This window comes from Vollenhovia emeryi, unplaced genomic scaffold, assembly GCF_000949405.1.
Source record: "Vollenhovia emeryi isolate VEMERY1.0 unplaced genomic scaffold, V.emery_V1.0 DF939145.1, whole genome shotgun sequence".
Taxonomy (NCBI): Eukaryota; Metazoa; Arthropoda; class Insecta; order Hymenoptera; family Formicidae; genus Vollenhovia; species Vollenhovia emeryi.
Window position 1 is genome coordinate 1,839,482 of NW_011967221.1, and position 23,732 is coordinate 1,863,213.

The following is a 23,732-nucleotide window of genomic DNA, read 5'->3' on the forward strand; positions in this document are numbered from 1 at the left end:
ATCAGCACCAATCTGATTTTAAAACCGATTCAAAATATCGTCATATAGTTAGAATATAATATAACCTGTATAAATATACATTCAAATATTACTATAGTATACAAGAATCGCACCCTCCCCTCCCTACCCTCCTTTCCTCACCCCTTCGCTATGCTGTCGCGGATCACCGTCGTCGTCGTTCACGACTCGATCGCGACCGAAAGCTACGGCTCAGCACAGTGGGAGGATGCGTCGTTCTCGTAAATTCTACCTATAATCTCTCGTATCTTTCTCCTTTCTGCTCGTCATATCTCCCCCTCCCCGCCTCCCGCCCCAACCCCCCCCCCTGTCGTCCTTCTCCTACCCTCTCACTCACGTCGTACCTTTTATTTTTTTCGTCTCATTCACACCCAGCCTCATTCGCACGCGCTCGCATACTTCACCTTTCTCTGTCGTTTGTTTTCCTCCTCGTTCTGCCTCCTCTTCTTCTTCCTCTTCTTCTTTTGTTTGGAGTGAACGGCTTTACATATTTACAGGTATTCTTCTCGTGGTCGTGTAAGCGCTCCCCTCAAGAAGCACAACATCTCTCTCTCCCCCCCCCTCTCTCTCTACACATACATATATATATAATATTATATGTATATATATGTATATATATCTCGTTCTCACTCTCACTTACTCGCTCACTCACACTTTCTTTCTCTCTTTCTCTCCCGCGAAACTTTTAAAACATAGGCAAGTTAAATATTGTATCACAATCGTTTTAGTCTGGTCGAAATCGAACATCTTCAACCCGTTTGGCGATACGTGGCATTTTGAAGGGTGAGCGGTAGCGCCCCGGGCGGCGCGTGCACCATCCCGCGAGGAGAAGATAGGCGGATTCAGAGGGATCTCTCCCCTCTCTTTCTCTCTCGGCGATCTCTTTGAATTCGCCTATGTCTCGCGGGCGTAAGCCTCGAACTCTCGTGCTATTCGCTTGTCCACGAAAGAAACGCGCGAAGGTACGTCGTAATCGATTAATTATAAAAAATACGTACGGAGGAATAGACGAGACTCTTCGTTGGTTACTTTACCTTGGTCTGGCTAGCGAGAAACTCGACGGTGAGCAGCGGCCGCTTTTCCGAGCTTTTCTGCGTTTCCCCCTCACGTCACTTGTCCTTCGTGCGAGATCGACGACTTGGAGATGCGGGAATCGGTATTTGCATTTGCTAGCGAATTAACTAGTTGATCGGTGTGTGCGTCAACAACAACGAGGCATCGATCTAACTCGACGCGCTGAAGAACGGAAATTAACGGACATTGCGTCGCGACCGCGTACACCATAAAAAAGAATAAAAAAAGAATGCGTATCACACGAACTTATTAACGAGTTTAAGTGTCATCGATTGGTATCTGAGCAAGTATAATCGAATCGTCGTTCGTTACTCAGTAGCGACAACGTCTTCCCGCGGTGTCGTTCAGCGCGCGTGACATTATAGCATATTCGACGAATGTCACACGAGAGACCCGGTCGCACATATCCTTCCTGCTTCTTGAGCAACGCGAAAATCCAAAGACACGTGTGTCAAACAAGTACCCGAGAGCGATCCCCGAAATTTATATCTCTCTATTTACATCACAGCCGGTGCGCTACGATTCAGAGAGGGATAGAAAAGCGATTTTTCTCTCGGAGATAATTTGATCCGACAGCCAAGCAGAGGCGTAGCGACCGGTGTAGTGCACGTTTTCGCGACGTTCCTCGGATATTCGCGTTACGCGTTACGAAATGCGCGACGAAACCGTTCTCACCGTCGAGTTGAAGACTAGCTGGGCGTGTTCCCCGAGGCTCTGCTGAGCAGCGATGTAACAAGAAGAGCGAGCGAGTTGTGAAACGACGAAAATAAAGGAGACTCTAGTAAATGCACAATGATAAATGTCACGGGTAGTGTTGCTGGATCGGCTGCTGACCGCATCGAGACGCGGCGGCGGCGGCGGCGGCGATGGCGTTCGACGTTGCGTCGGCTTCCAAGGCGGCGGGGCCGAAGCAGCGCTGAAACCTCAGCGCGGGGATTCCTGCTTGCTAGTAGGCGGCAGGATGGACGGTTAGTCACTGCGGCGGCAGACCGGTCGGTGGCTTGAATTCGCCGGTCACGGAGACGCCGTTCGCCTGGGCGCCGGGGAACTGCGCGGTGGAGACCGGCGGCTGATGGTTGAACGCGGGCGCGTAGCACTGCGGGAAGTAGAGCTCCGGCTTGACGACCGTCGGCGTGAGGCCGCGGGGCACGGGTACCGGACCCAGGCCCGCGGGCGTGCCGGGCGGCTTCGTGTCACCGCTCGAATTCCGGCGCACTTTGGCCGCGTGCGGGTTCATGTGGTTGTCGATGTGCTTCTTCACCTCGGGCTCGGTGGCGAAGCGCCGCCTGCAGTTGGGCATCGGACAACAGAACGGCCGGTCGCCCTGGTGAGTGCGCGTGTGCTGGTCCAGGATCGCCTTTTGGCGAAAGTCCTTGCCGCACTGCTGGCACTTGTAAGGCTTCTCACCGGTGTGGATACGCAGATGCTGATTGAGAATCGTGCGCTGGCGGAAGTTACGTCCGCAGTACACGCAGCCGTACGGCTTCTCGTTCGTGTGGATGCGCAAGTGCTGCGTGAGGTGGGACTGTTGTCGGAACCGCTTGCCGCACTCCGGGCAAGGGTACGGCCGCGACTCGATGTGTATGCATCCGTGCTGCAGCAGCGTCGACTTCTGCTTGAACTCCTTCTGACAGATCGGACAACGCACGTACAACGGCATGCCGGCCGAGCGGCCGTGCTGTATCACATCGGGTAGACAGCTCTTCGTGCCACCCTGCTGCTTGATGTACTGCAACGCGCCGAAGCTGCCCGAGCCACCCGCGCCAAAGACCGCATGGTTGCCGCCCTTCGGATCTTTGAAGTATGCCGGGTACTGGATGGAGTTGGCGTCCGGCGCCGGACTGAACGCGCCCGACTGCGTGTCCGTGTCACCGAATGTCGACGCCACCTCCTCCTTACCCTCTTCGGGAGGAAAGGGAACGTCCTGCGGCCAGAGGGTCGGCGTCATTCCGTTCTTGAAGATGAGGTGCGGGCTCACGTCTGTAACGAGACAACGGTATCCACGATTCATCGACGGTATTCGACGGCGGACGTGCAAGAGGAACGTTAGTAGCCCGGATTACGGTTCAACGATACAGGACAAAATCTATCTACGTGTCAATTGTAGCGCGACCTCTAAAACGTTTCTTCGATTCAATGAGAACACCCAGACTGCACAAATATCCGGGAAAGAGTTCAAGTTCAATCGAGGTATCTTGAGGTACCCCGATTCGTTCGACGGCGTTTACGCGTCTTTTGGACTTTTGTGCTGTTTGGGACATTCTCATGAATTTATCCCAATTTATTGCAATTCCCATGGAAAGTTATTAGTATATTAGTAAGCATAGAGAGGAAGAAATGCTAGAGAAAGTAATTATCCGTGACAGGCTGATGTTGATTTTAACGGAGGGGCCACGCGAGAAACTCGAGTTATTAGAGGGGCAGTCGGGTTAGGTGGATGACAAGTTGGAGCGCATAGAATGGACACGGAGGCTACTCTATCTCACAGCTCACCAGCGCTGTCGCGTCCAGCTCAACCGTTCTTACCCGCCGGTTGGCCTTAGCTTCAACGAGGCCGATGATACCGCGGTACTTGTCTCCGGTAAGTCGTCGTTAGTTCTGGAAGCTTTTGAGGCAAAAAACGCGTTCCGGCAAGCTGGTGAGGGATATAGATGACATAGACCAGTGGTGAATTTACCCCCATTTATTTCGAAACGTATCGTCCTGTCAATAATTTATAATTCTGTGCTCTTTTTCGAGCCGCAAATCCGCCACTGGTGCAGATGCAGGTGAAAATCGAGATGAATCGTTAGTATGGGTTATTGTACCGCCGGCGGTAATGAACGTGATGACGGCGTTACAATGACGACGATGGCGGTGATGCCGATGGTGACGACGGTGGCGACAGTGTTTTCGATAGTAATGAGTGAAAACCGGTGGGTGGGTCAGTGTTTAGTTGTGGTGGACGCCCTCTGGGGAGTCTGGGAGGCAGAGAGAAATGCTCGCCTTGGTGTGTGCGGACGTGCTGATTCAGGATCGCCTTCTGACGGAAGTGTTTTCCGCACTCCGGACATTGGTATGGCTTCTCACCCGAGTGGATGCGCAGATGCTGGTTGAGGATGGCACGCTGCCGGAACGTACGTTCGCAGTACACGCAAGCGTACGGCTTCTCGTTAGCGTGTATGCGCAGATGCTGCGTGAGATGGGATTGTTGACGGAACCGCTTGCCGCACTCCGGACATCCGTACGGCCGGCTGTCTGTGTGGATCCGCTCGTGCTGCAGCAGAGTCGACTTCTGCTTAAAGTCTTTGCCGCAGGTCAAGCACTTGAACAGACGTAGATCGCTGTTGCCGGCCTTGGACGATTTGCCGCTCTGCTGCACAATGTCAGGCAGCCCGGTCGCCATATTCGGCGCGCCCGGACTCGCGTACTGATGCGCGTCCAGACCGGGCCCGCCGTCGCCTTGGCCGAGGGACGTCAGCATTACTCCAGGTTGCTTGAGATAATGCAGCGCGGAAAAGCCGCCGGGCGTGAGCATATGCGGCGGCACGGACGGTGAGGGGTGCGGCCGGGAGTCTTTGAAATAATGTTGCGGATATTGCTGCAGCTCTCCGGCGCCGGGAAAGCAATCGCTGCGATCCACCTCTGCGTGAGGAGTCAATTGTTGTTGCGGCGAGTGATCTTGCTGTTGCGTTTGTTGCTGCTGCTGAGGTTGTTGTTGGACTTGCTGCTGCTGCTGCTGTTGTTGCTGCTGCTGTTGCTGCTGCTGGACCTGTTGCTGCGTTTGCTGCTGCTGCTGCTGTTGTTGCTGCTGCTGGGACGTGGCTTGACTCGATTGTATGTCATCGTCCGGCGGAGTCAAGGATTGAGGCTCGGGAGGCGCCGAGGGATATGGTGAGGGCACGGGCGAGGCTAACGAGGGCGGGGGACCGCTTTCGCCCTCGACCGGAGGTCCACAGGCCTGCTGTGGGCTTCCCGACGAGGAGGAACCCTGTTGCTGCTGTTGCTGTTGTTGCTGCTGAGGGTACAGTCCACCGTCCTGGAGAGATCCCGGCCCCGGGCCCCACTGACCCTGGGGTCTCTCCATGTTATCTTTGTACAATACGTAGGGCGCGCCAGTATCTGCAAGTAAACAATGCAAAAGAGGATTCGCAATTAGGCAAGTGCTGACATAACAGCGCGCGTTATTGTGTGAAAGAGGAAATGTGAATTGCTCGTTTCATTTTCCACTTGTATACAATAAAAAAAAACGTGTTATTTTATCGGTAGCGGACCATTACACATATCGTCTCGAATTTCGTGTATACTTACAGTTTTTTATAGAATGAATAGACAAAATATCGAATGGATAGACAGTATTTGTGAAATGAGGCTAAACTTTGCAGGCGTTTTTTGGTTAATTTTGGTTAAGAATAAAACGTTATTCGAAATTGGGTCACGAGTCAGATGTTTGCATCTTTAGAATCTCAGATCCTAGAATGCGCGCTCTAGAATATCAGATCAGACCACGTTCCTGGTCACGCATGGACAGACACGTCCGGTTCACGCTTCACAAGTTCAATAGCTGTTATGCAGGTCAAATCTATGAACTACGTATAATCGCGTTGATAGCTTGTAAGGTGCTAAAGGTGCAGACGCGATACAAAATCACGCGGTTCGATTCGTTGGATTCCTGAATCCTTGAGGAATACTGTCCTTGGGCGCTCGCGAATATAAAATCGAACTTATAATCCGTTCAGTTTTTGTACTCGTTAATTTTTTGAAACGTACGGGTAACAAAGGCGGATGCGATTACAATAACCCGAAAATAAGGGGCAAACGCAAAGGAAGATAATCATATCGCGCCAAGTTTTTAATTAAACTTTACCACGCTATTTAAGACGCTTATTTAAGACATGTGTCTCGCCCAATCGGTATTATCGCGCGCAATTACGTTGCGAGGAATAAGACGGCTTAAGTCGTTTTACGATTACGGAATTTATGTTACGTAATATCGCGAGGCATTCCTCCTCTTATCGGGCTAATTACATCAGCCTTCGTTTTCTTTCATTTTGTCATTCAATCTGCATTTTTCGCGGTCTGTTAAAATTTTTGCGTTTGCTTTGTTGGATGACTCATCTGATGCAATACCGTTTCTTCGTGAAAAGTGTTCCCACGGAAGTTTTATCGCCTGGATACGCAACAAGTCACGATCTACGAGATTCGCAATTTATATCAATCAGAACTGTACACAAAAATATTTGATAACTTATTGTCTTAAAAAAATTGATTGGACGTAGGATAAATGCTAATTTACTGGAGATGGAAAATATATAAAAGCGAAAAACTCGGACGAATGTGTACAGAAGGACGTGAAGTAGATGGAAAGTTGTCTGATGTGTAGTAGTTGCTGTCATATGACAGATAACGATAAGACTTGGAAATATTTGTTAACCGAGTTCACAGATACATAAATTTATGCCAAGAATAAAAGATCATTTCGCGATGCGATACGCGTCTACCGATCGTTTGCACGCGATTCGTATTTATAAATAATCGTTTTTATTGTGTCGCATTTATTCGTTACAGGACCGTTATTTGTTAAGATAATACTACGTGCATCGGATATGCCGGGATTAGTTTATTGCAGTTCCAAGTTTATCCCGTCATATAATTGCACTTAACTATTTCGAGAATCTTCAGCGCGATAACATTGTAATATCCCGTTATCGCGGTTAAGAGAAAAGCAACCGGTCGAAAAGTGACGCTAGCGCGATACTCGCGGCCCGAGGACTGTCGTTATCGTCATTGATATAATTCTGCGTAACATTTCGCGAGTCCCACGATTAGCGCGAATTTTTTAATTAGCGCGTACATGTAGCGCAATTCTGTTTTGCAAAACACCGCTTTCTGTCTCTCTAACCAGATGCGTTCTACTGCACAATGAGAAAAACTGAAAAGCTTTTCAATATTTCTCGATAGCAGGAAAAGCTCAAGCAATTGTATCATTGTAGAGGCATCAATCGTGTATCGACGTAAATATTTACGCGCCAACATCTGTAGTCGGGCTCTTATTTGCTGTCTCTTTCTACATTTACAATTAACGTATATTATACGGTTCGCTCCTGCACTAGAAAACTTATAATGCGTCCGCTAGTCCTGCCCTAAAGCCGGTTTATTTTCGAGGAATTTGTCAAAAGTTATGCCAAGGCGATGCTGCGTCTCATTAAACTCAATCTCCGCCCGGCAACACTTAATTACATCCAGAATCCCGGAGCAATCGTCCAAATTTCCTTCGCACCCAGGAAGTCATTAGCTATATCGTGCAAAAAGAAGTCTCGCGAGAAGTTTTTGTAAGCCGCAAGTGCACTTTACGAAAATTGACAGTTAAGGTAAAAACATCAAGGCCACTGAAAGTTTAATTGATAAAGTAAAACAAGCATTTTTTCGCGTGCTTAAAAATTTTACTCTCGCGAGAAATTGTGATTCGTGGATAAATGTAGCTTTCTTAAAGAATGAAGTGCTACAGTAACGATAATGATAATAATAATAATTAATAATTACTATTGTAATAAAAGCTTGTTCGGCCAATTGTTCAAACACAGAAAGTAAAAAGATATTCGCGAAGGCTAGAAAAAAGGAAAAAAAATGGTTTTCTCTCCATTGCGAGAACCTTTCCTATATAGTGTCGGGTTATTCGAGAGGCGTTCTTAATGCTAAATTGCGTTAAAGAAAGGTCCAGATTGTTCTTTCGATTTCCCTTGCATTCGCGTGGATAAACATTGGCAAGCGTTGATACGAACTCCCAAGTTTTGCTGCAATCCGACCGAGCTTTAATGAGAGACGCGATCCACTTATAACTTTACCAACTAAGCAATCGTAAGATCTCGGAGTTGATTTTGATGCGCGTTATGTTTCACAAATCACATAAAGACAAGCGGCTACTGTTCATTTCAAAGAAATACTGTCGAGAGTCACTCTTGAAAGTCGCACTTACAAATGGATATATCAGTGGAGAGTGTTACGGAGAGTTGTTCGCTTACTTTCATTCTCTTATTTTCTTTACTCGCGAGTTGTTCTCAAACGAACACAAAGCTCAACAACTCAGTGGCATAAATACTTAAACGTAAATGATTTAATAGGTCGTAGACAAAAAATCGGCCAAGCAGGTACGATCAAAAGTGTTTGTGTGCCGTGTCAATCAATGTTTAATCGTAAGGTCGGCCCCGCATCGAGCAGTAAACTCACTCGCTAGAATCCAAATCTGCATTGAAATTCCGTAAGAACAGTCAGCAAGTGAAAATGAGACGGTACTTGTTTCGACAGTGCTGCATTATTACGCAGGTTAGAACGGGGAACACGTATGTCGAGGAATCCCTGTTGAATGATGTTTTGTTCGTTCGGACCGGTTTATCACTCAAGTTCTTACAGAGCGTGAGCCATAAGTCTCCAGCATCGCACGCTATTTCAACAACTTGGGAATAACTCGCGATAGACGCCCCGCGTAAAAACTGAAACGTTCCAAGTGAAATTTGTGAATGGGGATTTTGGGGACGTTTCCCCTCGACGCGTCGCTCGAAGTGATGGAAATGCCGCGGCTCGTGAAAATCTTAAACACGTGTTAAGGCTGGCCTACAATACATGGAGTAAGCTGGAGTAAGGAGTAGGAGTAAGGAAATAAATCCATTTTATTTCTTACTCCTACTTCAGCTCTTAGGCTTACTCTCGGAGAATCAAAATGCCATCAATCAGTGTTACAAATATTATAAAAATTATGCCTGTATTTCAGCTGCCTTACACCAAAAGCTAGAAGTTGGGGCTCTCTCTTACTCCTTACTCCACGCTTACTCCACGTATTGTAGACCGGCGCTTAAAGGCCATTCTACAATTGCGTAAACGTAGTTGTAGAGGGTTGTAGGAGTAGAAGTAGTAGTAAGTGTTGTATATTAAAGTAATATACAATAGAGTGAGATACGTCATAATTGAAGTGAATGATCGGTTAATTTTTCCGTCCTACGTCGTTGTAGTCGTGAAAGATGAAGTTCAGCCATCTTTTACAACAGGCTTTATAATCGGAAATGCTAGTTTAAAACTGTGTTTTACAACACTGTACAACCACGTTTACGCAATTGTAGAATGGCCTTAAGGCTGGTCTACAATACATGGAGTAAGCTGGAGTAAGGAAATAAATCCATTTTATTTCTTACTCCTACTTCAGCTCTTAGGCTTACTCCCGGTGAATCAAAATGCCACCAGTCAGTGTTACAATTATTTTAAAAATCATGCCCGTATTTCAGCTTCCTTACACCAAAAGCTAGAAGTTAGGGCCTCCCTTACTCCTTACTCCACGCTTACTCCACGTATTGTAGACCACGCATTACACTGTCGCGCATCAGTCAATATTTCCCGTGATATCGATATCTCATTTAGAGCTGGAGTAAGCACACCGAGAGACACTTGAATTGACTAGCAACACTTGCGTCAACAGAAATCGGAAAGAAATCTTGGTAGAAATTATTGCCGGCGAAAGAAAGGAGGCGTGATCGCATAGTTGTTTAACGACACACGAGAAGACCGCAGAAGTAGAAAAATTGTACAGCGCGCGTGAGATACAATTTAGTCGATAAGAGCCGGATAATTTACCCGTAACTGGCTCTCGTTGATATTTCGAAAGCGGACCTTTTGACAAAACTGGAGCTTCTCTCGGCCGAAAAAAAATGTCCAGACCGAGTAACAGAGTTGGAAATATCGGCAATGCACAGCGAAACTTGTATTCAAGTATGGAAACTCGTCGAGTAAAAAACGTAAAGTTGTTCGTCTATCGCATGGTACGGTACTTGGTGGAATGGTATTTCGCGTTTGCGAAAAGTCGCCGATGATATCATTGATTTTTCGGTAACAAGCATGGGATTGCACTCCGCCGGGCGTCTTTACGATTTGTTTTGGCTGCGAGAAACGCATAAAGCGAAGCCGGGAGGACCGTGGCGCATCGGCGGTAGGAGGCGAGAAAGAGGAGCAAGGGAAGAGAGATGGCTCGTGGCTGCACATGCGCGCTTTTTTCGTCGGGGCCAGCATTTTTAAAGATTTTTCCTGCCGCGGCGGCTCGTAGATTTAAGTCGCCAGGTCGATCCCGTCGATTCCCCCCCCCTCCCCCCACCCCCGAGTGGTGGGAATCGCGCTTTATTCCAGGCAAACAATCGAAAAACTTGCGCCGCAACACGGGGTTCAAAACCGGTGTGCAATTTCGACGGGAGGGGAAGGGGGTCAATCTCCTGTAGTGGAAACAAATATGCGGAATGCGTCAATCGTCGCGACGCTATTATCGCGAATAAACATAGAGCTCTTGCTTTTCGTCTTTTTGCACGGCATTAAAATGAGTTTTTGCTTCATTTACACGTCGATAAAATGTTCGGCAAACTACGTCGAGGAGGGAGAAAAAATTGAGAGAGACGTACTTGGGCGCTTTTGACGAGTCTGGACGACTCCGGCGTTTGCGTCGCGTCGTAAATTAATGATAATTAGAGTTAATGACCGCTGGATTTGTAATGACCAGGGGGAAATAAAAGTGGCGATCGGTCCGATTATTTTTACGCGGATTGCACTGGCTTCCGGCCCGTCTTAACGGTGCCGTAAATTAGACAGGAAAAAGGGAGAAGTGAGAATAGGAGCTCGACCTCCTCTACCTCGCGCTGACAAAATCGCGAAATAGAGTGTCTTTGGTCGAAAGTGCGGATTTAATTGAACAGGTGAAAGCGACTTTGTGGGCTCGGAGTGAAGGCGCTGTCTGCGCGATATGCGTATACAATAAAAGAAAATATCGAAGGAGAAAACCCGATACATAGTATTAGATCGACGAGTTTTACGCTGGCTGACAGAAACCCGCGACACACTTTGCAGATAAATCCGCAGATAAAACAAGGTACGCCTCGTCAGACGCCATGTGCAAAAATTCCCCGCTCCTCGGATCGCCGGGACTCTCGAATTGTTCTCGCGCTAACGCTCCTCGGGATTTTCAGATTTTTGACATATTGTTCTCGCGGCGCGAGCAAACACGCGCGTATCATTCCTCGCATCATTTTCCGTCCGCGCTCGGCGCTCATTCTATAATATTGGTACAGGTGTTTTGACACATACCTTGCGTATTGTAAATATTGCATTACATAACACGTTAAACACCGCCGGCAAAATTCTCGGGAGAGAGCCGCGATAGATAACGACGCGCTACTTTAAATGAAGCGGTTTCGTTGGTTTAATTTATGGATCCGCGCAAACGAAAGAACGTCCGATTATTGTGGTCACGGGCGAGATCCGCGAACGCAATATTCGCGGCGTGTAACGCCATACGTGGCCGCGTCGTTTTCGGAGCGCGCCGCAGCGGCAATGTGCACTTCGCGTGGGAGTTGCGTATAAATTACGCGATGGCTGGTTTTTGCCTCGTCGCGATATCTTATTGATTGGCCGTTCTAAGCACTTGGACTTGGCAGGTTACGCCGATCCGAATCGCGCAAATATCACCAGGCAACGTGCGGCTTCTACCTCTCCAGCAATACGTCAATTCTTATCGATCTTTACACGTGGGATCTTTATGTGCAAGCCTACCGTAAAGGACGATCGATGAATTTGCATCGAGCGAGCTGCTCGAAGGACTTGCCGATGTAATGTCAGCACGGCGAGATATAAGTTAGGAATTAAACTGCGCGAGGATCTCACGGGTGGGGAGAGGCATTCATTTGCGAAAGCAAACATCGGCCGCTATTTATCGAATGTCAGAGGAAATACCTGCGGCCCATATTCCTATCGAACCGTTCAAGGGACCTCCCTCGCGCGGCGGTCGTACGTGGGGGTGGCAAAAAACGAAACGGGCGCAACAAAAACATAACTTTCCGCGATGGCGCTCCGAAGAGTGCTCCAGAAACGAGTGGTCCTTTCCTAGTGTTCCATTGGCGTTATTCAGCTCGTCAGATCGAATGTTTGTTTTCAGAAAAATAGACAGAAACGAAATACGCCCGCTGTTAGCTCGAGAGTGTACTGCACGCATTGACGAAGTCGAAACGTCGGATATATTTTTTTTCTTTCGCTATTGTTACCGCGATATTTTTGACGGATGCTCGAATGCACTCGCGGAGTATATTATTTCTGCCTTATAAAACAATTCGCGCGCTCACGTCCAAGACCACCGCGGATTTGCGCAAATACGCGCGAAACGCGCGTGAAACCGACGTGTCCCTGTCGCGCCTCGTAAGCGAGCTCGTAATCGAATCTGATAACGATCCAATTAAAAACATTTCGCGTTCGGGCGATATTTATTATTCTATTTAGCTCTCCGTTGTGCCGCGATATTAATTGTTTAAGTGGAAAAGTTGTAAAACGGTGCATAGCAGACGTTGCGACTCGGACTCGCTGCAATTTTTTATACATTAATGCATAATTTATGAAGTTTGGACAGCCGAGATAAAACATGTGAATTGATTTCATTAGCCGCAATTTATCTATTTATTTATTTAATTCCGATACGTTGCCACGGAGCGCCGCGACATTCATTACATTCGAGTAAAGTATTTCATCAAAATCACATCTAAAGCAATATCAGACGATGCGAATTAAATATGATTTTTTTCTCACAAGTGGACCGCTGATGCATAATTTATAAAGGCCGGCCCGACCGACAGAATATAAACATTCATAATCATCGTAGATTTATTCACAGATTCGCCGGTTGATTTTATCGGTCACATATATCATTTAGACCGAAAGTTTTTTTCTAACGTCATTACAGGCTAAATATTATAATTCGCTGCCGTTTTTACCACGCTGCGCCATTAATACGTAATTTACAAAGATAAAGTGGACAGCAAAGCGCGTGTACGCATCTATAATTATTGCACATCCACAGCGGATTGAATCGGGTCGATCGCGGATTTTCTACATGCGAGCCCGTTCGTTTGCATTAATTCTTATATTACGAATGATACGGAGCAATGATCGCTCTTTTATCGCCAGGAGTCAAACGATAAACTCGTCGACGCGTTTATTTTCCGAATGCACGCGCGACGTCGGCGCTTTCCCTCTTCCTCCCGTCCCTCCCTCTCTCTCTCTCTCTCTCTCGCTCTCTCCACCCTATTCAATAAAAATGACTCATCCACGCAGCGATTCGACTATACTCGCATCTTCAGACAATTACAATCTTTGTACAATGCGTTTCTTGTAGTGTCTCGCGCGATATTTCACGGTATCTCGCATTACATGTTACGATTAGGAATCCTGATGCATTTAAGAAAAGGAATACCGTCGGCACTTTGCGCGTATCACGTACAGAGCGTCTCCGCGGAGCGTATCCTTCTTCCTGTCGTGTCGCGCGATACATATTTCAGCGTTGCATCTCGCGATTTTATCACATTACGTCATAATTATCTCGCAACGCGACGAATATACCTGGCGGAATGGAGGCGGAACTTTGGACGGAAAAAGAAAATAGCAATTTTCGAGATTAATATTTTTCCACAATCCCCATTAGTAACGTCGACCGCCTTCGCGAATTCGAGTCAAGGTTGAATCCGCCGGCACTAAACTCCCGGCGAAAACGTGACTTTGGCTTACGCGGACGCGCACAAATATTTACGAGCTTTACAACTTGCACTTTATGTAAAACCCGTTCGAGAGAAATCTTAGGAGGCATTATGTCATCGTAACTGCGTCTAATGCTAGACTCGCCGGGATTACACTTGACACGCTGAAAGTGACAATATCCATCTATAATGATACGTTATTTCCAAAGAAAACAATGACAAGAGCGGCAAGATGATTTCTAAAAATATCTCAGTCCTTCAGCGAGCGACTGTGCACCCGAACGGCCGAACGTCTAATGCGCGCGAGATGGGCTTAAATATGCGTTTACGTAATAATAATGGAAATAATCGCGGCCGCACTCCGCGCCACTCTTTCACGACTGTTTTACGAGTCATTTAATTGTGCAGGTACACTGATTTTCTCGAGCGTAAACCACGCCGCGTATAAACGCCGCGGAATATAACGATAGTCCGCGATTACGTTCGCCTTAACGCGGTACCGGGTGTATGTACATACGTCGCGCGATTAAGATATTCACGCGATCGTCAAGACAATATGACAATTATTATCGGCGCGGCGCGGCGAACGTATCAACGTTGAAAGTTATTATCGGTCTAGCGCCTCGATCGCCCGTACCTAATCACGCATACCGCATCGCGTTGTTTTCGTCGTGGCTGTAAAATATCCACGTTGCGTCCGAGAAGAAGCATTATATTTCAAACGGATATGGATCGTCTTTGGCCGCGTTCAGCGGAAAAGGTTGCTTCCCAATTGTTGTGAAAATCTTGAATCCGATTGGCGTACGCTTTTTATCATGGCGGAATGTAAAAGCACGCACTCCAATGAAATTTACGAATTTTACAACTGTAGCTTTTTCCGCCGAACGCAGTCATCGATAATTTAATTTTATAAACGAAGAAAATTTTGGCGCGCGCCAATTGTCGAAAGTGCGCATTTAAGGTCGATTTGACGCATACAGTCCGACACGTACTAAATTTTCACCGGCACTGTTATCAGGGTGGCATATCTAAATAGGCAATCCGTCTCTTTCCAGCAATGCGCGCAAAGTCTATATTTCCCCGTCGCAAATATAATCGCGCCCGAGTTCCTCGCCGCGGCGGCCACCACGTCCTTCGGGCACGGCGCGAGAGCGAGAGCGAACCTATCGAGCAGAATTCGGAAATCGGATTAACCCTTGGCGCGACGCGCCGCGGTACTTTTCAAGTCCACGCTAAACACTTGTCCTCTCAACAATTAAATCTTCATAGCGCCCACGCGACTGCGTAACGGGGACGGCAAATACGCACGGCAGAGGATAAACATCGGAGTCGTGCCGACCGAAGTGGGATCTCGGCAACGGGGAAAGATCAATCCCATTCGTCGCGCGGCATTCGAGACGAGCGAGCGCTCCGTCATCGACCTTCCTCCGCTGTCATTCGCCCTCGGCTGGAACCCGCTGCCGCAGGCCGTAGGCGCTCACTCACGATTGCCGGCCGTTGTATTTCTCGGTCACAAAGAGCACGAGAGTCCTCGGCCGACGACGCTCACCTTGACCAGGCAGCGCGCCTCGATCGGCGCGAGTGGCTTTTCCATTGTCGAGATTCGTACCGAACGAATCCTTATCGATACGTTTCGGTGAAAGCGTTGCGCGTCATTTTCACGTCCTCCGAAAAGGAACGGCGACTCGCGGTACTGTAGACTTGGCGACAAGCGCGCTTTGGAACGGTCGCGTTACCTGCGAGGTTTCGCAACAGCTGCGAGCGACTCCCGGCCGATTTTTGACGAACCACGTCCCAAGCGCAAATTTTAGTAGGGTCCTGGTAGGGGCCTAATAAGGATGCCTTAATGCCTGATCAGGCACTCATCAGGCAGCCCTGATAGGGCCCTGACCGTAAATATAACGTCGAGAATTAAAATTGCCTGATCAGGATTTCCTTATCAAAACTTCAATGTAATAGTAATCCTGCTCAGTACGAGAGGAACCGCAGATTCGGACATTTGGTTGACGCACTCGGTCGAGCGGCCGGTGGTGCGAAGCTACCATTTGTGAGATTATGCCTGAACGCCTCTAAGGACGTAAAATTTAATTTTTTAAACTAATTTTGAATTGTGTTAAATTATATAGTCATCAAAAGTACCAGACAACTCGCTGTCGGCTCGCCTCTTACACTAATACGGGATGATTTTTACTTACGAGAAAGACTAACACGCGTTCGCCACGTCGCGGCAGCGAGTGGTACTAGTACTGTATATTCAGGTAAACGTTTATCAAATCTTATGAGAAAATCAGACTCATCAGGCGCGGCACTGATCGGCACATGTCGGAATTTCCTTGTTAGAGCATTCCTTACTTCCTTCCTACCAGGCCCCTGATTATACCGTGTCCAGCAAACTCAATGAAAAAAATTCCCCGACTTTTTCAGGTTTCCCAGGAGCCGCCATTAATTTTTCCCTGACCGTTTAGTGTAACTTTTTTCAAGATGCATAATTTGCGTACATCTGTATGGTAAATCAAGTAAATGTTAAATGACGAAGTCCTTGAAATATTTTTCTCGGGAAACAAAAGTCCGGGATTTAAAAAGGTAAAAATTTAAATTAAAGCAATTATACCATCTATGTATAATACATTGCGTAATAGAAACGAACATACCATTACAAATCATTCGAACCATTTGTGATACCGTACGTAATCATATTGATGCTTTCGTTTTGCTTAACTGCATTTTGTTTGCAACATACCAGATAGTAACTTACTTAGATAGTATAGTGTTTAGTAATTCATCTTTTTTTTATAGTTTTGTCTCAGTTGAACATATTGAAATAAAATAACACGACGATGAAAATATAAATTACCGACCACGCTTATAAATAAATTGACGTTTAGCAAAACAGAAAATTAGTGTACTGAGAGCCAAAAAAAAAGTTAATTTTCTAAAAACTTTAAATTATTCAGAAAAATGTGAAACGATGTAAAAAATCCAGATAAATCGTAAAATTTCCAGACTTTCCCTGACATTTACAGATTTCTCAAATTTCCTGACAATTCCCGGTTTTCCAGATTTCCCTGACCACTGGACACTTTGTATACACAAGGCATGCTTGATTTCATTTCTACTCGGGTAATCGCACGGTCAACTGCGCGATAAGGAAGATATTCAGCGATTACGTTAGACGACGAAACATCTTCCTTTCAAAGTCTGGTCTGCAATGTTCTTTGCGTCTAGAAACATTCTATATCAAGGGGGTAATCACTTAATGTAATCGTGGGACAGTGTCTTCGAAGTCATTATGAAATCCTTACGAAATCCCTATATAATTGTTTTGTCTTCATTTTCTTCACTTGTTATTTTCAACGTTTTCTCAACTTGTTTCTATTTTCCCCCAAAATTTATTTCTCTTAGGCCCGGTTATTCCAATCTCTTGGTAAGTTAACTAATAGTTAAATCCTATACAGCTCTTTGTTTTTCCTTCAAATTAGGCAAAGACAGACATATAATTTAACACTTAGTTATCTTAACAAGAGATTGGAAAACCTTCCTGTAGTGAATATCTAAATATATATCATAGTTCACACCTATAAGCGCGTATTACTCTTTTCATAATAAGAACTGAAGTAGTTGCTGTTGAAACAGTGAGTTGAAACGTTGATACACCTTTGCACGCGAATTTAAAATAATAAACGGTAGATACAAATACAAAATTATTTCTCGTTAAGACCACGGTTAGACTAGTGGGAGAAGTGGGAAGCTAGGAAACACGTTTTCTACCTAACCGAATACTACAATCTTAACTGAAATTACCTCTACAAACACTTATTAGTAAAATAAAAAAAAAATGCTTTGAGAAAATCTAACAGCTCTTTGAGATTTAATAACGTCACACGTACTTTATACGTGCACATAAGAACATTATTTGCAATTAAACGAAATCGTGTGAAATCTAACGAAATCATGTAATCGGTGGGACATTTTAGCTAGCGGTTACCTCCTTGTTCTATACTGTACGCAGAAAGAATTTTCTCTTAAAATTTACTCTGAAAATCATGTAATCCTGGGGCAACGTGGCATTTTCAGCAACTGTATGAAAGTTTTTCGAAACATTACCATACATTCTACCGGTAAAATGTATACTAACAAGTATAAGTTACTAGTAAAATGTATGGCAAAATTTAAAAGACTCTCATAAAATTCTTCGAAATGCCACGTTGTCCCACGATTGCACGATTTTCAGGAAAAATTTTAAGAAAAAATTCTCTCCGTGTAGAAGAGGAAGGGAGATTTGTCACGTGTACAGTGATGGACAGATGGGCACTTTTTGTTTAAATGAGTTTAGGAACTCGAGAAATAGATCGGAAACGCGCGAAATGGTTTCGGAATGGCCGTCGCGTAAAATGTTCCTCGGCGAAAAAGATTTTGAAACCCTCGATCTGAATGCACGTTCCTAAACTTATTAAAAAAAAGGGTCGTGACCATTTCGTCCATCACTGTACATAAAATGCTTTCGCTCAGCACATCATGATCCTTGTTTAAATTGCACCACGCGCATCGCCAGTGCCCTAATCTTCGTTTCAGCCACGCGAGCACCTTTTTGCGTTAATCGAAAAGAAAAGGAAAGAATCAGCAGTACGTAATCACATAATTTTCAGGATAAATTTTAAGAAAAAAATTGTCTCCGTGTGGCCAATAAAAACGTCGCTAAAGAATTTATACAAGTTGATAAATTGTATGTTATACCGTACAATCTTTGTCGGCAAATTTTTTAAGCCTTTTCATTTGCTTGTATAAAACGGAATGTTTCTGTTTTATACAGACGGAAAGAGCACATTGTGGATCAGTCTTAAGCGGCATTTGAAAGAAAGTTTTGATTCGAGGATTAGCATTTCGAAGATACTCGAAGTTGAATATTAAAAAGTCAGCGAGATAGAGTCGCGGCATCGAATTCCCGCTGAGAAAAAGTCAATCCCGGGACTGGTCGACGAATCGTTGAGCAACGGAAGGCGCGGAAAGTGTGTCCGGCGTGTGTTATCTCGCCGTTGAATTACTCCATGAATCGGAGGACGAAAACGACAATCGGATTATTTCCCTTCAGACCGATTCCAAATGCGGATCTCTCTCTCTCTCTCTATGTGAGAAAGCTACAGCGCGAACCGTCGGAGGATAGCACGAAAACTTATCGCCCCGCACGTTTCGTCACTAGGCGATAATTCGGGGACCGATTAAATGACCCGCGACTCGGTAGATATTACGCGATTGTGTCTCGCGTATCGTCACGTAACTCTCTTCTTTCCCTTCTTGTCTCGCGCGAGAGAGAAAAGGAACGGGGCTTTCGGGCAAACCCGTCGTGTGAATTCGATTGCAATTCGTGTACGTTACCGCGACACGCAGACGGCGGGACGAAGCAAATGGTCCGTATTGCGTTAATAACGTTTCGCCGGGACGTTTAATTATCGAAGAGTGCAGCCTGGTAGCCGCGTCAGTAACGAATTAATTTAATTTCATATATTTCGGCTAATTGAAAGATACGGATCAACGATGAGCGGCGATCAATGCGCAGCTATCGTTACCGCGAGCGATGCTGTAAATAATTAATATAACCATAAATGCGCTGACACGACGCGGGCTAATGCTATTACAGCTTAATTACGTGGCTGTTTCGGTCTCATTTTTTATTTACTATTGTGGCGTATCCCTCGAAAAAGTTCTCCCGCTATTATCGCGCGCATATTATTGCATTCTACTGTTACGTACGTGTCTGAATAATTTTCCGCATACCATTAAAAATGCCGATGCACTTTTCAACAACTTCTCGCGCTGTTTTATCTACAAATATTTAATTGGCGATGCATACCTGGGCGATAAACTACAGCACTGTGCCTCATCCTTCTTTAAATCACACGCGTATTCGCCGGCATATTTAATCATCGACTTCCGTCCAATTTATATCGCAACGATCACGGTTACACGTGTGCGGAGTAATCGCACTCGAACTCGGATTATTTTTTTTCCTCTCTCTCTCTCTCTCACTCTGTCCCTCGGTCTCTGTATTTGTTTTCCTTTGTAAAATTATTCTACCACCGTTGGAGCGCGACACGTTCGGCTAAATTTACGAAGCGGCTCGTACGATCGACACCGCCACTTTCTTTGCATCTCCTCCATATCGATGTTCCGTAGCGAGAAATGTTTTGGTCCAGGACACTAATTGAATTCCCCGTCTCTCGTGGTAACGTGTTCCATAATAAAGAGATTTTATCGGTTCGAGATCCAATTTTATGATTAGTTCCCGAGCGCGGAGCTTACTATTATCGTACAATTACTTAATTACCAGTCTCGCGTTTAATCTCGAATTGGTTTCTGATTTTTGCGGGGTGTTTCCCTTTTTATTCATACGCGCCGCCAGGATACGACTGGTCTTGCCGCTCAGCACTCCGATTCATAGCCGGTGCTAAACATCGCTTCGCACCCGGTGCCGGTGCACACGAGGGGGGGATTTGTAGTGAGTACGTCTCTCCTTCTTCCTCTACCCCCTTACGCGCTTTCGCTTGTTTTCGCCTCGCGCGGTAGCCACGGACACGCGACTTTTCCCTCTCTGTTCGCCGTTGCGCAAGGAGTTTCGTGTACCAGACGTTGACCGACGGACAGCAATAATCTCTGGTCCCCCTTCTGGTTCACCCTATGCACCTCTCCACTCTCTCTCTCTCTCTCGGTTCTCTCTTTCTCCTTCTCTCCCTTTCGATCTCCCGTACATTAAACGCGTCTCGTTCAATCGAGCCTCGAGTTCGACCGCAGCATACACGAGTTTCGCACGAGACACGTGTCTAACTAGAGTTGTTAATCGCAGTCGGAAGAACACTTCTACCACTAGCAGTCGTCGGCACGTTATAGTTTGCTCCTGTAACTGTCTCGGTATGCGTACGTGCACACGCGATCGTGTAGGGGACAGGGGGAGGGGACGGAAGAGAGAGAGAGAGAGAGAGAGAAAGAGAGAGGAAAGGGTACTCGGCTGAAAGACGCGGAGAGAAGAGCAGAGATTGAAACCGAAGCGGTTTTAGCGAAATTTCTTCAGGTCGCCGCGGCGACCCGCTCACGTGTCTCCATCGGCGTCGCGCGCGCAGAGTTGAAAATTTTCGCGCGCTCGAAAATTGTCCACGTTCGCGTCGGACGCGCGGGGGGGGCGATCGTCGAAATTAACTAGCGGCGGAGAGCCGAAGCGGGTTGTCTTGCGGACGAGCGGCGGCGGCGGCGGCGGCGGCGACCGGCGCCGAGCGCGGGGGGAGGGGGGGGGGAGAGGATGTCGGCGGGAAAATTCGAAAGCGCGCGTGTACGGCGCGCGGCGCGCGCGATCACGTCGCGTTTCGCCGAAACGTGGACGCACAGGTGGCCACCGGCGCCCGACGCGGACACACGAGGGTTAAGGTTCGCGGGAGGGCACGCGCTGACGTGGCGCGCGCGCGGGGGACGACGCGACGACGACGACCGCGGCTCGCCGTCGCCGGCTCTCGTCCCCGTCGGTCGCGCGTCTCCACGCGGACGGGGGCCACGCGCGTACGTAAACGCGCGCGCGCGCGCGAGTAACTGGTACTTACCGGAATTGTAATATTCCTTAAAGTAGCGCGTCGCCGCACGCTGGACGATCGAATAATACAAGTTCACGTACGACGTCGACTGGTTCTGCGCCGAGAGCGCCATTTACACTGTATTATCTCCGCGCGCGGGTCACCGTGTATGCATATAAATATGTAATATGGTGCGCGTGTGCGTTTCACGCGCGCGTACGCGGATCACGACGCGGTGCGCGTGTGGCCGCGGTATAGTAAAGCGCGGCACGGCAACGTGCGAGCGCGCGGCGCCCGGCCTCGTCGGCTTCCTCCTGCCCTTGCTACGTCTGTCGCGCGCGCGGCGACGATACGTCCTCCTCCTCTTCCTCCTCCTCCGCCGCCGCTTTTTCTTCTTTCTTCCGCTGCCGTGCCCGCTGTTTCGTCTCCTGCTTTATCTCCTCCTCGTCGTCCCCGTCGCCGTCGTCGTTGTTGTCCTCGTCGTCGTCGCCGTCGCCGTCGTCGTCGTCGTCGTCGTCGTCACCGTCGGTTTCCTCCTCTAGATCCGCGGCCGTGAAACTTTTCTTATCGTTGGCGCGCCGTTCTACGTGCGTTCTTGTACGGCCTTCAGACAGCAGCGAGACGGTCTCGCATGCCGGGAAACGGCCCGCGACTTTAATCCTCGCCACACTCGCTTTCGGGTTACCCGCGCCGGCAGACACAATCTCGGTAGACTCGGCCTGAGCCCCCCCGAGTAACTCGCCAAGACCGAGACACTGGCGAGCGCTCTGCGGTGTTGCCACACTTCCGTCGTCGCGGTGCACGCGCGATCGGAGTGGGGATTTCTGGACTGGTTCGGGTTTGGGATGGTAGAGAACATCGGGTGAGGACGCGAGAGCGGAGAAGGTGCCGTGGAACGAGTCGCGGTGGGGTGGCGGCGGCGGCGGCGGCGGCGGCGGCGGTGGTGGCGGCGACGGCGGCGGCAGCGACGGCTGCAGGGGCGAATCGCATCCGCAAGGGTAACGTTGTTGTTTCCCGCTCGAGGGCGGAAAGTTGTTCGGAGACGAAATTCAAGTCCCGAGCGGAGAATCTCCGCAATTGGACCGAGCGTTTGGGCAATGTTCGGCGACGCGATCCGATTGTTACTCGATTCGCGTCGGTGCATCAATTTAGATTCTCGCGTCTCCGTGGATCGTCGGCGCGTCGTTTCGCGAGAAGAACGACGCGACAGTCCGCGAGACTTGGCGATTTACGAGCGAGTCGCTCCGACGGTAATCGATCGTCAATCGCCTTCGGCGAGCGGCTTACGCGTTTTCCATAAAAATCGCCCAGTCCGGCGAACCATTGCCTGAAATTGTCGTCCCAAAAACATACGCGATCGAGCCGTCGACCGACGGTCGACGCTTCGATATTGCGATTTGAAAAAGCAGCCGAGTCCCCCCGTTGCCTCGATCGCCGACGAAATCGGTAAAACAGTCGCGGGCAGTCGAGATTCAGCGTTCGTTCCTGACGAGAGGAGGTTGGCGGTGGTGGCGGCGGCGGTGGTAGAGAACGAGACGGCCGACGGCGAGGACCGACGGCAGGAAGGGGAGAGTCGGGAGGAGGCGAAGCGAGGAAGCTATATTCGTTGAACCCGTGGAGGGGGGTCGGCGGGCGCGCGGTGGGGCGGCCTTTCGGCGTAGGGGAACGACCGAGCGGCGGGGAGCCGGCCGATCGCCCTCGCCTCTCTCTCCCACTCCCGCTCGGGCCGTCGCGCGTTCCTCCCGCCGTCCTCCCCCTCGGCCGTCCCTCCGGCCCCCCCCACCTCTCCACGCGCTCCCCTCGCACTCCCGGCGAGCCGACGCGCACCCCTCAATGCGCGCTGCGCCGTGATGCATCGCGCTGGCGGCGCGGCATCGCCTCCGCGAGTCACAAGGTATGCTCGTGCCGCGAATACGAACTGCCTCTCCCAAATCAATATCACTCGTCGAAAAAAAGGGGGAAAAAAGGAAGAAAGGGAAAAAAACGACCCGGCACCTATAATTGCCGAACTTCCGCGATAACCGTCTCCGCTCTCTGTCCCCGGCCTTGCCGGCGATCGCCCGGCGAGAGAGCACCGTCGTCGTCGTCGTCTTCTGCTTCCCTCCCTCCCGCCCCCCTGGGCCGCCGCGTCTCTCCGCCGTCTCCTCCGCCGCCTCCTCCACCTCGCGCGTTCCCACCCCGCGTATCTCGCGTGGGGCTAGGTTCACGCGCCAGGTTGATTAGGGCCTCCCTCCGCGGCGGCGGCGGCGAGCCGCCGCCGCCGCCGCGCTATCACGCACGTTTCCCGCCATCCAATGTCCGCGCACGATGATTTTCACTGACTATGCCCGCAACCTCGCAGCCACGTGCTCGCCCTCGCGACGCCGCGCCGCGCCGCGCTGCGCCGCGCCACGCCGCGAAAACAAAGGGGGCCGATGCGCCCGCGAGAGCGGGCTAGTCGCATGCTAAGGGATAGCGTCGTCGTCGTCGTCGTCGTCGGCGGCGGCGGCGGCGGCGGCGGCGGCGTTGGATGCTGGATACGAGCGTGCCTGCGCGTGTANACGTGTGACGCGCCGACTCGACT

General features: G+C 48.7%; 1 protein-coding gene across 1 annotated transcript; it reads right to left on the reverse strand.

Moving 5' to 3' along the window:
* Positions 1-420: 420 nt before the first annotated feature.
* Positions 421-21,640, reverse strand: LOC105566353 (myeloid zinc finger 1-like). The gene is made up of 3 exons (XM_012020271.1): positions 21,200-21,640; positions 4,078-5,193; positions 421-3,072 (listed from the first exon to the last, which is right to left on the reverse strand). The coding sequence occupies exons 1-3, from the start codon at positions 21,300-21,302 to the stop codon at positions 2,066-2,068; spliced, it is 2,226 nt and encodes a 741-aa protein (XP_011875661.1). The 5' UTR covers positions 21,303-21,640; the 3' UTR covers positions 421-2,065.
* Between the last annotated feature and the right edge of the window lie 2,092 nt (positions 21,641-23,732).